This window comes from Macrotis lagotis, chromosome 4, assembly GCF_037893015.1.
Source record: "Macrotis lagotis isolate mMagLag1 chromosome 4, bilby.v1.9.chrom.fasta, whole genome shotgun sequence".
NCBI classification, from domain to species: Eukaryota; Metazoa; Chordata; class Mammalia; order Peramelemorphia; family Peramelidae; genus Macrotis; species Macrotis lagotis.
Window position 1 is genome coordinate 271,525,790 of NC_133661.1, and position 15,784 is coordinate 271,541,573.

Genomic DNA, 15,784 nt, shown 5'->3' on the forward strand with positions numbered 1-15,784 from the left:
ACATGCTCTGGTTTGATATTCAAAGTTCTTCATAATCTAGCCCCACTCCTACCTTTCCAGTTGTCTTACACTTTATTTCCTGACACATGCTCTTCGATCCGGTGACATTGGCCTCCTGTCTATTCCACAAACAAAACATTCTGTCTTTCAACTATGGGCATTTTTTCTGGCTCTGCTCTGTACTTGGAATGCTATTCCTCCTCTGCTTCTTGGCTTCCCTGGAGCCTTTCCCAATCCCTCTTTTAGTGCCTTCCCTCTGTTAATTTTTTTATTTATCCTGTATACAGCGTGCTTGATAATATTTGTTTGTTTCCTTCTTGTCTTTACCATTATACCATGAGTTCCTTGGGGTCAGACTGTCTTCAGCCTGTCTTTGTGTTCCCAATAATAAACACAGTGCTTACTACACAGTAGGTACTTAATCTATGTTTATTGATGGATTATCTAAAGCACTACATTAATATAAACTATCATTATCATTATTATTATTTTATATTTCCAGGTAACTTAACTGAAAAATTACTCTTTAGGAAATCTGGCTCAGTGTAAAAGTTTGCAAGGCTTTCTTTATAACTACTGACAACCTAAGTCATGAAAGAATTATATTCTTTTATATGGAAAACAATTTTATATAATGAAAAGTAGAAAGGAGGTATACTTACTTTACTCAGCCCTAAGTATGTAACCATAGCCATAACGGGTGCTGCCAGTGCAAAAACCAACAAATGCTTTCTGATTCGGTTTCGTTCTAATCCAGCATGCATTAAGAAGGAAACCAGGCCAAAAGCAGCTGGTGCCTAGAAGAAAATTTCCAGTTACTTACTGGTCCTAATTCTATTTCTCTCAAGTTTTTACATGACATTTGACAGAGTCAACCCTTCCATCTAACAAGGTATAACAAGCCATCTAGAAAAATCTTAGGAAAACTGGATGACTATATGAAAAAGCCAGATGGAGCACATAAGGAAGAACTATAAAGTTATGATATTTTATTCATTAATTAATTTAAATATATCTACAGTTATCCCTTTTACATTGAGGACATTATAGGGGCACAGTGCTCCTATGAACTGGAAAATCTGGATAATTTTTTTGGTTCTTCCTTCATATCAGAGGAAGAAGTCTTCCAGTTTTATGGATTAGTCCTTTTCTTTTTTCTGATATTATACATGATTTTAGATAAATTTATGCATTTCTGTATCATCTGTAACTTCCACAAAATATCTAAAAAACTCCCATTTAATTTCTTATGCCAACTCATGATATATCAAAATTACAATGGGGAAAGTCGTGATGTGAAATGGATAAATTACTATAATTACTAAGTTTAGTTATATTGCTATTTGATATTATTTTCAACAAATAGTTTAACAATTTATATATTAAAAATTACTATGATATTGCACAGAATTAAAGATTAGATAACACATTTACAATTTTCTAACAAAATGGTTATTCCTAAAAGACTTCATATTACTTCACTCCTACCACTGCACAAGTTTCACAAATCAGACTAACTTTCCTGGGCAAGGTAATCTTAAAATATAAATATAAAATTCACTTGATATCAAATCTTACTGCAAATGCTTACCTTATGTAGCATTATTGCCACAAATACAATTAGCTGGACACTAGTTTGTGAAGTAGAAGCTGCTGCTCCCAAAGCAACACCATCAGCTGAATGCATAAAAATGAAACAGAAAAATACTCTCAAGTTCACAAGTCAGGTCAAAGACGATATACATATGAAGTGAGTATTTCAAAGGAAGATTTTCCTTTCTTTCTTTTTTTTAAACAGCTGGAAACAGCTCAGGTCCTCTTGACTCCAGGACCAGTGCTCTATTCACTGCACCACCTAGCTGTCCCTCACTCATCTATTCTTAAATGTTAAATCAATACACACACACACACACACACACACACACACACATACATGACCTAAAGTGTGTTTCAATACACACATGACCTAAAGTGTGTTTCAATTGGAATTATTTTCCATTTTTTCAAAACGAGTTTGCCAAGTTGAAAAGCTCTAGCACAAATGAGTCTTTACTTAGCCCTAAGTATGTCACCATGGTCATAGTGGGTGCTGTCAGTGATTCAATTTCATTCTAATCCAGCATGCCTTAAGAAGGAAACCAGGCCAAAAGCAGCTAGTGCCTAGAAGAAAATTTCCAGTTTCTTACTGGTCCTAATTCCACCTGCTAGGAAGGGATTCACTGCAATTCTTTATTTCAAAAGATTCCTACTTTACTGCTTAAAGTTCTAAAATAATACCAAGAAAAGTATTATGGTTTCCATTCTGGAATATTCTCCCACTTAAGAACAGAAAAGGGTAAAGGGAGAAGTTGCAGGTCTTTGTACATGATCCGATTGGCAGCCTCTCATAAACCGAATCTTAACAAACTGAAAAGTAGGCTAGTGATTCACTGGCATTCCATCCACACATAGAAGCATGATAATCCTACCTGCAGCATGAACTACAAGGCCCAACGTGGTAGTGATTTTGGAATTGTTGGATCGTGCTGCTTCTGGATCTGAAATGAAAATGAGAATGACATCTCTTAAGGAAGATGAATTATAAGTGAATATAACATGGGTTTGAAGGCAGAAGTAACTATTTGTAAGAAGAGCTAATTATACTCTTCCTTATAATATGAAATAAAGACTATTCAGTATAAATTCTGACATTAGAAGATCTGGATTAAGTCCTGATTCCAACAATAAATTAAATGTATAACCTAAGCAAGGTACTTCATACTTCTTTCAGAACCCAAATTTTTTTCCTACCTGTAAAACAGGAATAAAGATTGCAGGGCTTATCTCACACAGTTGTTGTGAAGAAAGCACTTTGCAAAACTTAAGACAGTGTCTGTCTCCAATGATTCCTTTTCATTGCTTTCAAAAAATGCTGAGATCTCCCCTTTCCTTAAAACACACACACACACACACACACAAAACCTCTTTCAATAACTGTCCCATCTCTACTTCCATTGATAACCAACTCTTCAATTAGGTCACTTTCATTAAGAGCTTCTATTTTAATACCTTTGTTTTCCTTATAATTTTGTTATTCTTTCACTGCTCTTTTAAAAAGTGTCATCAATGACCAAACCAACAATTGTTTAAATTTTTTCTTCATTTTTCTCAACTGTTTTCAATGGTTAATGCTTCTTTAAACCCTCTCTTAGAATCAAATAATTTTGCAGCTGGAAGGGAACATGGAGGTCATGTAGTTCTAACCACAAGTTTCTGTGATATATTGGCACCAACCTCCTTTACAGACTCCACTTTTTTCCTCCAGTCTCTTAGTATTCCTAGTCTTTGGCATCTTTTTCCTTCACTTTAAGAAGTCTCACTGTTTCAGTTTCAATTTCATTTGTATCTACATCTCCAGTCCCTATTGTTTACCTGAATTTCTATTCCATATCTCTAAACACTTAAATAATACTTTCTTCATTTAATTTGTTCCATAGTCATCTCAAATTCATTCAATACATCTCAAACTCATCTTTTTTCCTCAAACAGTTCTCTTTTCTAATTTCCCCATTTCTGTCAAAGGCACCCAGCCTCACAATCCTGGGATCCCTTTTCACCTTACCCCTCAAAAATAAAGTACTTCTGACTCTTCTTTCCAAATGTCCCCCATATCTTAGCATTCTCACTGCTACTATGATAACTGAAGTCCTCATTATTTCACAATCAAACAACCAACCACAAGAGTTCCTTACTGATTCAGCTCATCTATTTCACACAAAGAGAATTTTAGACTACCTAAGGCAAACCATCCCTCATTTCACCCCTAATTTCTTCAATTCCACATATTCCTTCATCTTTCCAAGATCTGTTTTTATTGCATCACTCCCTTGCTTAAAATAGTATGTAATGGATTCCCAGTGTTTCTCAATACCAGTCCAAACTTTCTGGCCTAAATAGCCTCATATATTTCTACTTACTTTATACTTGTTTTTACTACTTTTGCATTCTCTGTCCAGTCACACTAATTTTATCACATACTGAACATGCTATATTTTATTTCTCCCCATGTTCATGTTTCCTAGAATGATTTAACTTTTTCCTTCTTTATCAGTCCAAATTTGAATTTATTTCAGAGTGTAAATCAAGACCATTTCTATCATTAATCTTTATATATTAATCTTGGGTTAAAAGTGATTTTTTTCCCTGTCATCTTAAAATCTAACATGTGGGTTTAAGTTTTTGTAACAGGGGTTCAGAATTGAGACAGAGTTAGAGTAGTGTTCTCTGCTAGGTCTTAAGCAATAGCATTTAACTATTAACTAATAGTATTTAACTAAAAGGACAGACAATTCTTTAAGGCAAAATGAAATTTGATCTAAAAAGCCAAGACTTGGACTTGGAAAACCTGGCTTTGAATTCAGCTTCTATTTATGTGACTATAGGTTGAACATTGGATGTGTTGAATCTGTTTGTCCATCTGTAAAACAAGAACTATATAGTAACCTCTTTCAAAAGCTCAATTTACAGAAAACAATTTAAACTTTGCTGTATTACATAAATAGGACTTATTGTTAATTACTGCATATATAAAACATGCTATATAACATATCAGCATATGCTATACTATACATAAAATTATTATATATATATATAAATTACTGTATATAGCCTATATTATATTTATTTTCACTAGGAATTCACATATATTATATTTCTCAACTATAAGCACCTGAGAAGATACATAATGATGTTAATAAATATCAAATACATTTATAATAACAGTTAACATTAATATAGCATCTACTATGTGCTAGGCACTGTGCTATACACTTTACTTTAGAACCAATTAAAATGACTAAAGAATGCTCAAATGACAAAATAGGTTAGGGTCAGTAATGAAAATATTTCTGTCTTTAATGCCAAAATATTTCTTTAAGAAATAACACAAGAGAAAGCATTTACAAGGAAAAAGAATTAAAATTAAAGCACTGTATCTTATTACAGTCAGATAAACACTCAACTGAATGACAAACTAGTTAGTAGCCTAACCTTTATCTTTAAGGCAATAAGGATCTCAAATTCATTTTAAAAAAAATCAGAAAAGAATTGCCCTGTTATGCTTTGCTAAAACTGAGTCTAGTCTTCATGTTTGATGTTTGTTTCCAGTTTACATTTAGGGAAGAAAAAATAATTTACTTTTAAACTGAAACCCTTTTTAAAGCTATAGGAAAATTTAATCTTTTTCACTGACATCATTAGAACTGAGGAATTAATCAGTAATGATTTTTAAAATTTGGGAAACTCTGAAAAGCAGATGAAACTAGGTAATCAAGCCTATGAGAATTAGCTTGTTATGCTCTATTCTATTCTCTCACAATTGTACACTGGTCCCACCACATATGAAGCATAGAACATAAAGTCATGAATGAATGTTTAACTATCTATAGTATGCTTCAGAGCCTCAAAAATAGCTCAGGACAATTAAGAATTCAATTGGAAATGCAGGTCCTGAGAAAATTTAATGGCACCATTGTTTTTTGATCTTTTATGCTACCAGTGGGAGGGAAAACTTCTAGGCTTTGGAAATATTTCCAGAGCACAGGGAAGAACACAAGGAATAGGCTTATAACTCTCTAAAAACATCTGAAATGAATCTATCAAAACCATTCATGGTTGAGTCAGACATTCTCTATAATCCTCCCCCTCCTCCTGAACACAAGGAATTTTTCAAGATTCCAAACATATATCTGGATGAAAATAGACTATTTCCCAACCCTTAGTGCTCTTTCCCCAAATTTTTATTTATTTATTTTTATATACAAGTGTATCTACATCTATGTATGTATATTCTCATTCATTCTCCCCCCCCCCCTTTATGCCCCCTGATTGAATGTAACTTCTTTGAGTGTCCTGACTTAAATGCTGGGATTTTTCATTCTTTGTTCATACTCCCCCCCCCCCATGTCTAGCAAAGTGCCTATTACATACTAGGCACTTAGTAAATGTATGATCGGTTTATAAAATCCACAGGAAAATAGAAAAGCTTACCTGTTAGAGATGAGTCCTTTCCTACAGAAAAAGGGAAAGCTTAGATGCTATCTTTGAAACTGTTACCCCTCCCCTTATACCTGTTGATCTGCTATTTATTTAGAGATTTGCTACATTTCCTATTTCTGGTCCGCTTGACAGTAAGCCAGTTCCAAAAAATATCTTTAATAAATCTCATTTGCATGTTTTCTGATTGGATACCTTCCTTTCCCCCCTTTCTAGTATGATGCTGATTTACCATAAAAATACTTATTCACAAAGTCAATTATCACCAAAAGTAGGAATAGAAACTGATAAAATGATCAATTATCTTGATTTTAGGGAAAAAAATCCAAAGACCCTAGAGAAATAACACTAATTCAACAATAAAAGAAACTACTTAACAGGCAAAATAAGTGGAAGAACAATAGGGATACAAAGAGCATTTAAACCCTTGATTGAGGATTTAGAATACAGTCCATTAAAGGATATTTTAATTTTTTTTTTAGATTTTTGCAAGGCATGGGGTTAAGTGACTTGCCCAAGGCTACACAAGGACATTTTAATTTAAACTGAAAAAAATTTCAAAAACAGACTATAGACAACTCAGTAATGCAGTCAGTATTAGATAGCATCTAAGAGATTTGTTTCTCATTTGATGTTAAGAAGAAATCATATAAATAATGTTTTTATTTAAATCAACTACAATTTTTAGATATTAAAATTTAATTTATTCAAAATGTAGGAGTAGAGTTGGGCAACAACAAATGCTATGACATACAAACCTCTAGACTAAAGTTCTTAACTTTTTATATATTACAATTCCTTGATCAGCCTGGTAAAACCTATAAATTTCTTCTCAGAATAATGCTTTTAAATGCACAAAATAAGAAATGAATTCTACTGATGTACTATATGTCTATGTATGTATCTATTTATGGAAAGTAGGTTCAAAACTCCTGTTCTGAAATTTAGAATCACTTCAATAATATGACAGTTTTAAGTAAATAAATAGCTGAAAGATATTTTACAAATATTGAAGTAGTGTGTGTGTACACACACACACACACACACACACACACACACACACACACACACACTACTTCAATAGCTCCTCCCAAAGGAAAGATTTCACTGGATCCAAAGGAAGTCAGTGATTTCTTAGGTATCTATGGAATAAGGCAACAATACAAACCAGGATATTTAAGTTGTTTGTAATTTTCCAATCCAAATCATTTACACATTGCAAACCTAGGGTCACTTACCTTCTGTAGAATGCATATGAGAACTGCCAATCTGGTCCACCAGTAGCATGAAGACAAAGCCTAAGACGAGGGAAACACCAATATATGCATGTAGTCTTGTGTGATCATGGCTGTGCTCATGTTCATGTACAAGTGGGTTTTCTACTGCTTTGTCTGATGCAATCACATTCTGTGCCTCACTGGTCTGGTGATGCTTTCCTAATGTAGGAGAAATCAAAAGTGGGAAGGAAAAAAATGCAAAGAAGAAATCTTTATTTTCCTGTATTTTTATTTCAGACCTTCCCCCAAAGCACTGATTTCCTATGTTGTAAGCTATCTAAACATAAGATGGTTCCACTAACAGGTCTGAAATGTTTAAATTTTCAAGTTTCTTCTACTACTGAAATGTAATTCTGTTTGCCCACTGTATTTCCAAAACTCAGAATAGAGAAGTAAACTTACGAGGGAGCAAGTAAGCTATACCATTTCCCAATAATCATAACATTAAAGATCCAAATCATAACATTATGTCACTGATGGTTTAACATTACGGAAAGCTTTACTGACTGATCTGTCAGTAAAAAGGAGAATCGATTAATGATTATCAGTCCTAGGTGACATAAAAAGAAAAGTAAGCAATTATTTTTCAGCTTTAAAAGTTGTAACCTTAGGGGAATCATTTAAACTTTTTGCACCCTTTTCCTCATCTACAAAATCAAGCATGATGTCCAATAGTCTTTTAGTTTTAATATTATGACTTGAATAATTTCAGATACCATTCATTAGATTAACACAAGAATAAAAAAGACAGAGAAACATCCTCTAGACCAAATTCCATCTTCACAAGAAATATTTTCTGGGCAGCTAGGTGGCACAGTAGATAGAGCACCAGCCCTGGAGTCAGGAGGACCTGAGTTCAAATGCAACCTCAGACACTTAATAATTACCTAGCTGTGTGACCTGGGGCAAGTCACTTAACCCCACTCACTGCCTTGCAAACACACACACACAAAAAAGTCAGTTTTGGAGACTTTGAAATGGAGCAAATGGCAAGAGCACTACTGAATGTCCATCTATCCTGTAACTTGGATGCAAACTCTTTAGGGACTGGCATCTCAGCTTTGCTGAATTTCATTAACACAGGCTAATAAAGAGATAATATATTTTTTTGACAAAAAGATGATAAATAGTCCTGTTTGTAATATTTTAGGTCTAGTTAGTTAATTTCTCCCAAGTGTTCTTAGGCAATTTGAGAAGGATAAAATCCCTGCATACTTACACTGCACATAAATGAAGAAGTGGAATAAAAGATAAAAAATTCTTCTTTATTATTAACATTTCTTTTCCTATAGAATGCATTTATTTGTATTTTTTAAAATTTCACAGATGCAAATGGATTAAGAAGAGGGGGCAAGAAAGATATGATTAAAAAGAAATTTCTAACAATTTATCAAAAATCTTTTTTTCTAAAAGAAATGACAGTTATATTCCCATGGTAGGATCAAGTTCATAATTAATGGCCATCTGATTTCTATAAGGGTTAACCACCTAGATGCCAAATTTTGTTCATCTCAACACATTGTTGTGTATTCTAACCATCCTCTTTCAAAATTTAAATATGCTTTGGAAGATTTAATGCTTTTTTAATTTAAATTTTTATTTCAGAAAACAATTATTGTCAGGTGCACAGCAAAATACAGGAGAAGATTCATAATATAAAGCAATAAATTTTGATTTCAAAAAAGCCTACATAAAAATATACACTGTGTTCAAATCTGTCCATTTTTTCTTTGCTTCCTTATTAAGTTTTCATCTGCTCTCTGTTGTACACTGTTTATTTTTCCCCCTCTCACCTCTCCCCACTCCAGGACAGCTATAATTAAGCATGATACACTCATACATACATTTATACACACTTATATACATACTCACATACACATATACAATATGTATTGAGATATTTTATAGTATATATATATATATGTACACCCACACACATACACACACTCACATACACCTAGACATATAGAAACATATGAACATGCCTATTCATAGATATTTGGCTTGTATCTCTCATTCTTATAACATTTCCTGAAAGCAACAACCTCTTCTCATTTCTCTACTTGTTACTACTCAGCCCTCCTATAACTTAATGATCATTCAAATTACTGCTTCCTTACATACCCTTCCTATACTCCCCTCCCCATCAATCTACACACAATTCTATATTTCCCTCTAACTCATCACCCTCCCTATGCCCTCCTCTTATTTTTTTCCAAAATTAGGTTTTTAATAGTCATATATGTAGGTACACACACACACATGCATACACACAAATAAGTAGATTTTCAGAACTACCAGCCCTCTTTTCCCCCAATTCCTTTGTATCAATTCTTGTCACATCTCATTTGTATCAGATGGTAACTCACAATTTATCTTTGAGTCCCTTGTAATTAGTCTTTGATGCTTACCTTGTATTTGTCTTGTTATCATGTATGTCAAATTTTCTATTAAGTCCAAGCCTTTTTGCAACAAAATCCTGAAAACTGGTAATTCATTGAATAACCAATTATTTCATTCAGGATTATGTTTAATTTTGTTAGGTATGTTATTTTCTGCTGCAACCCTAGTTTTTTTGTTCTTCAATATGTAGTGTTTGTTCTAAGACCTGCAGCCTTTTAAAGTAGACACTGTTACGTATAATTCTAATTATTTAAATTGGGTATTTCCTTGTTGTTCTTAATATTTTCTCCTTAACCTGGAGGTTTTCAAATTTTGCTGTTATATTCCTGTCAGTTTTTCTCCTAGGATCCCTTTCAGGTGGCAATCAGTGAATTTTTTCCTATTTCTACTTTTCCCTTTTGTTCCAATACTTTAGGTAAATTTTCTTTAATTATTTCTTGTATTATTGTATCAAGAATCTTTATTAAACTACAGTCCTCATGTAGTTCAATGGTCTGTTCTCCATAGCTACTGTTTTTCTTGTGAGGTGTTTCACCTTCTCTTCTATTTTTTCATTTCTTATATTTTGTTTTATTATTTCTTGGTCTCTTATAACTTTACTGACTTCCCCCTTGCCCAATTCAAATTTTCAAAGAATCATTTTCTTCCTTAAGATTCTGAATCTCCTTTTCCAGTTCATCTACTTTTTTTTGATAAGGCAATGGGGATTGAGTGACTTGTCCAAGGTCACATAGCTAGTTAATTATTAAGTCTCAGACTAGATTTGAACTCAGGTTCTCCTGACTCCAGGACCACTGCTCATCCACTGAACCACCAAGCTGCCTTCATTTACTTTCAAGATTTTCTTGTTTTTTTTTTTTCCTTGGATTTGTAATTATTTTCTTTTTTAAAAACTGATTTTTAAAGTCATTTTTGAGCAGATTTTGACATTACTCTTCAGGGTAGAAAAGGCTTTTTCTGTTTCAACTTCTTCCTTTGAAGATGAGCCCTGGTCTTCTCTATTTCCATAGCAACTGTTCATGGTTGGATTCTTTCTCCTTTGCCTGCTCATTTAAAAAAAATTAAGCATCTTTTTTCCTTATATTCAGCTCTAGTCCTGTGGTGTTGGAGATGGTGTCTCTGACCACAGGAGCTTTGTGCTGTGTCTTAACCAATGCATCTTCGCCCCCTCTGAGCACACACCTGGGGTCCCTCAGCATCCTATTCAGGAAATGATCTTACTTCTTGAGAACCTTCCAGTGGTTGTAAGCTTCATTTCTCCCCCTCTGGCTGAGAATCAAGACCTAGAACTCAATTCTACTAACTGTCCACTCCGAGCAGTGTCGCCATGCCTCTGCCTCCACACTCCCCAGGCATGGGCTGCTTCCTTCTTGCCGAGGACTACGACTTACCTGCCGCTCAATTGAGCCTGGCATCTCTTCTCAGCAGAGGTACCCTCTCTTCCACTCATAAGCCTAACTCCCCCCCCCCCCCCACCATAGGCTGGGAGGTTAAAAATTTCTGTGGTTGAGACAGAGGCTATCCTCTGGGGTCCAATTCTAGTTATTTCAAGAACTTAGGCGTTTGTACTTCACTCAGGAGTCTGAATCTCAGTCTAGGATGTTTCTTTGGATTTTCTTCCTTTGTTTCAAAAGGAAAACTGTTCTGCCCACCTTTTGTTTGTTTTTAATGCTCTACTTTCACCTGAGGTGCTTTTTTGATTGGTTAGTGGAAAAAATATGGAGTTTGGAATTTTCTGACCCACTCTGTCATCTTCCCAGAATTCCTTTGGTAAGATTTCACACTAATAATAGCTTACCTAATTATCAAGATTAAACTCCAAGGATAGGTTCTTTTACTATAATACTATAACTTTCAATGAGGAGAGTAGGCCTAATCAGATACTGTTGAGTACAGAGTTATTCAGGGAAGGGGATGGTGGAGAAAATAGGAAGAGGTTGTAGGGAACTAAAAATGAATTTTTTCCACAATACAATTTTGCTTAGAATTAACTCATTATGCTCCATTAACAAGAATTATTAGCAGTAATCATAGTAAGCAGAGTTCATTTATATAGCCCAGATTTATTAAAACACACACATTAAAACAGTAGAAATCAGAAGAAAATTTTTCCTTGACAGAACTTGATATCAGGAGGACCTGAGTTCAAATCTGACCTCAGACACTTAATCATCTAGCTCTGTGATGGGGGGCAAAATCACTTACCCCCACTGCCTTGCATAAAACAAACACACAAACAAAAAATAAAGCAAAAAAAAATTTTTTTTGAACTGATTTTTTAAAATGATTGACCTATAAGGTTTTCCTTCTGTGTTTATCCTTCCCTGGTTTAGGTATTGAGACTATTATTATCCCATTAAAGGATTGTGGTAGTTTACTTTTTCAATTTCCAAGAATAATTTGAGTATTACAGGTTCTAATTGTCTCCTATTACTAACCCCCCCCCCCCAACCTATGCATCCATATTACTTCCATTTTATAGTTAAAAACCCTAGGAGGAAAAAAACTGTCTACATATGTTATCTCTGCTTCCTTTTTTCCCATTTATTTCTCAACTTCTTGTACCCTGGCTTCCCATTCTCATCTATTCTCTTTAAAGGTTTTAATGAAATCTTGCCAAATCTGATGGTCTTTTCTCAATTATCCTTTTTGTACAATCTAGTACTACTGAACTCTCTATTGAATGCTCTTTATTCTCTGAATTCTAATGACACTGCTCCTATCTAGTTTTTTCCCCAGTTTTGTTTTCTTTTCAGCTTCTTTTGCTAAATCACCATCCATGTCTTATCCTCTAATTGTAGGTCCTCCCCATGCATCCTCTATTGATGATCTCAATCCTCTCTAGGCAGAATTCCAGATTATGTCTCCTCCTCAACTCTCTAGTAGTCAAATGAAAAAAGTACAAGAAAATTTTAAAAAGGAGCTCCTTTATAATAAAAAAATCCTGCTTTCTCTCCTATCTTCAAATCCTTTGTCACTGATTACCTACCTATTAAACAGTTCCAAATGTACCAAAGCACTTAAAATCTTCATGTCCAAATCAGAACTCAGAAACCTTTGTTTTGTTTAAAGCTGAGTTCAAATGCCACCTCCTACATGAAATCCTGTTTGATCTACCTGAATGCAAGTGCTTCTTCTCTATTGAAATGACCTTGAATTTAATTTACTTATATGTGTACATATAAGTACATACTCCTTAAGAGTAAGAACTGTTTCATTTTTGTTCTATGTCCATTGCCTATTTTTATTAAACAATTGTTATTGTTGACTGATCCCCAAATGTTTTGTCGTGAGGAACTCCTATTTGACTCATCTGTTGCTCTTAAATCAACCTTGGGGCAAACAGGGGAGGAGGAGATGAGTGTAGAATAGAAGGCAAACCAACCTCATCACCTAACCATATTATTATTAATAATTCTACAATAGAACAGAATGTGGAACTTCAATATAACAAAGTAGAATTCCATTTTTATCTTGGGGGGGGTTGTTTTTTTTAACATTTTAACATTTTATTCGCTTTCCAATTATATACAATAGTAATATGTACCCATCATTTTTTGCAAGGCTCTAAATTCTATAATATCCCCCTCCAAGGCTGTCTGACAGTCTCTACATTGTTTCCATACCAAACATTGATATAAATTGAAATTGAATGTTAGAAGAGTAAACATAAGAATAAACATAACCACCCACCCCCCCAAGAAGATAGGAAACTTCAAAATTAGAGAGAAAAAAAAATGTGCTTCAGTCTGTGTTCAGATTTCAATGGCTCTGTCTTTGGGGTGAGCTGCTTTCTTTATCATAAGTCCACCAGAGAAGTTGCTTCAATATTTTTCCCTCAGTTGCTATTACTAGCTGTACCTCCACTCTATTTCTCCCCACTCTCATTTATTCTATTCTTTCATCCTGGCCTTGCCCAAAAGTGTGTTGAATCTAAATACCCTCTCCCTAGATCTTCTCTCTCTTCTATCACCTATTCCCCCCTTCCCTCCCCCCATTCCCCCTCATCCTAGCCTTCTCCAAGGCAAGATAGATTTCCTCACCCTATTAAGATTTCCTCACCCTATTAAGTGTGCATGTCATTTCCTCCCTGACCCATTTTCGATGAGGATGAAGGCTCACTCATTCCCCCTTGCCTTCTCCCCTCCCCTCCATTGAAAAAGCCTTTTCTTGACTCTTATGTGAAATCTCTCAGGTTCTTCTTCATCTCCTTTTCCTTCCTCCCAGTACTTTCCCCCACCACCCATTGACTCCATCCTTTTACCACATCATACCATTATATTCCACTCCTTCCTATGCTTGTTCTAACAGTTCTTATAAATGAGAAAGTTCATATAAGTTATCAACATCTTCTTCCCATGCAGGAGAATACAAACAGTTCAGCATCATCAAGTTCCTCATAGATAGTCCCCTCTCTTCCACTCCCTCTATAGTTCACCAGAGTCTTTCTGTTCAGTTCTGGTTGTTTCAATAGGAAAGTTTGAAAGTCCCCCCGTTTCAATGAACGTTCTTCTTTTCCCCTGAAAGAGGATGTTCAGTTTTGCTGGGTAGCTGATTCTCGGTTTCTGCCTTCTGGAATATCATGTTCCAATCCCTATAAGCCCTTAACGTAGATGCTGCCAGATCCTGTGTAATCCTGACTATGGAGCCTTTGGTAGTTGAATTGTCTGTTTCTGGCAGCTTTTAGAATTTTCTCTTTGATTTGGGAGTTTTGGAATTTGGCTATAATATTCCTGGAAATTTTTCTTTTGGGATCTCTTTCAGGGGGTGACTGACTGATGAATTACCTCAATTTCTATTTTACCCTCAGCTTCTAGGATCTCAGGGCAATTTTGCTGTATTATTATTTCATGAAAAATGAAGTCTAGGCTCTTCTCCTGGTCGTGGCTTTTGGCTAGCCCAATAATTTTTAAATTATTTCTTTTGGATCTGCTTTCAAGGTCGGTTGTTTTTCCAATGAGATATTTCACATTTTCTTCTAATTTTTGGCTTTTTTTGGGAAGAGTTTTATTTCTTCCTGATTTCTTGCAAAGTCATCAGCTTCCTTTAGTGCCATTCTGCACTTGAAGGAGTTATTTTCTTCAGAGAGCTTTTTTATCTCCCTTTCCAGCTGGCCAATTCTGCTTTTTAAGGCATTATTCTCATTTGCCTTTTGTTTTGCTTTTTCCATTAGGCCTAAACTGGGTTTTTAACATTATTTTCTTCAGTATTTTTTTGTATATCTTTCACCAAGCTTTTGATTTGATTTTCTAGATTTTTTTGCATGGGTCTCTCATTTCTCCTCCCAGTTTTTCCTCCATCTCCCTTAATTGCTTTTTTTTTAAGGTTTTTGCAAGGCAAATGGGGTTAAGTGGCTTGTCCAAGGCCACACAGCTAGGTAATTATTAAGTATCTGAGACCTGATTTGAACCCAGGTACTCCTGACTCCAAGGCCAGTACTTTATCCACTATGCCACCTAGCTGCCCGCCCCCCTTAATTGATTTTTAAAGTCTTTTTTGAGCTCATCCATAGTCTGAGCCCATTTTTTATTTCTCTTGGAGGTTTTGGATATAGAAGCTTTGATTTTGTCATCATCTGAATATGTATTTTGATCTTCCATGGGACTAAAGTAATTCAATATGGTCAGATTCTTCTTTTTCTGTAGTTTAGTTTACTCATTTCCTCAGCCCAAGAATAATTTACAGCACTTCCAAGACTTTGGTTTTTTTTTTTGGGGGGGGCACCCCACTGAGACCTTTATTCCTCCAAGGTCTTATGGTCTCCAGCCCATGCTTTGATATGTAGATGGCCCAGTACTTCCCTCTGCCCTGGGGCTCCCTCACTCCACACTCATTCGGGTGGAGCAGAGTTCTCTCACTGCCCCTTCAAGCTGTTGCCTGTGATCTCTGGGCTGGGCTGGGCCAAGACTTTTTTTCCCCAATCCCCCATCTTGGTGAAACATACCTTTCCCACTGAACTTCTAAGTTATCTTGGACTAGGAAAATGTATCACTCAAGTCTTTCTGTGGGTTCTGCCCCCTCTAAATTTTGGTCAGAGCCATTCTTTGTTTGTTTTTTGGGGGGTTGGGGGG

The 15,784-nt window shown here is 35.1% G+C and overlaps 1 protein-coding gene across 3 annotated transcripts in view; it reads right to left on the reverse strand.

Moving 5' to 3' along the window:
- SLC39A9 (solute carrier family 39 member 9) overlaps positions 1–15,784 on the reverse strand; it is a 50,319-nt gene that overhangs the window by 6,643 nt on the left and 27,892 nt on the right. For 2 of the 3 annotated variants that reach the window (XM_074236035.1, XM_074236034.1), the window contains exons 3-6: positions 7,272–7,469; positions 2,469–2,537; positions 1,592–1,677; positions 663–797 (exon numbers count right to left, since the gene is read on the reverse strand). In XM_074236035.1, coding sequence (XP_074092136.1) covers positions 663–797; positions 1,592–1,677; positions 2,469–2,537; positions 7,272–7,469 — 488 coding nt within the window. Of the gene's footprint in view, positions 1–662; positions 798–1,591; positions 1,678–2,468; positions 2,538–6,027; positions 6,049–7,271; positions 7,470–15,784 lie in introns of all 3 variants that reach the window. The other variant, XM_074236033.1, reaches the window with a different exon arrangement.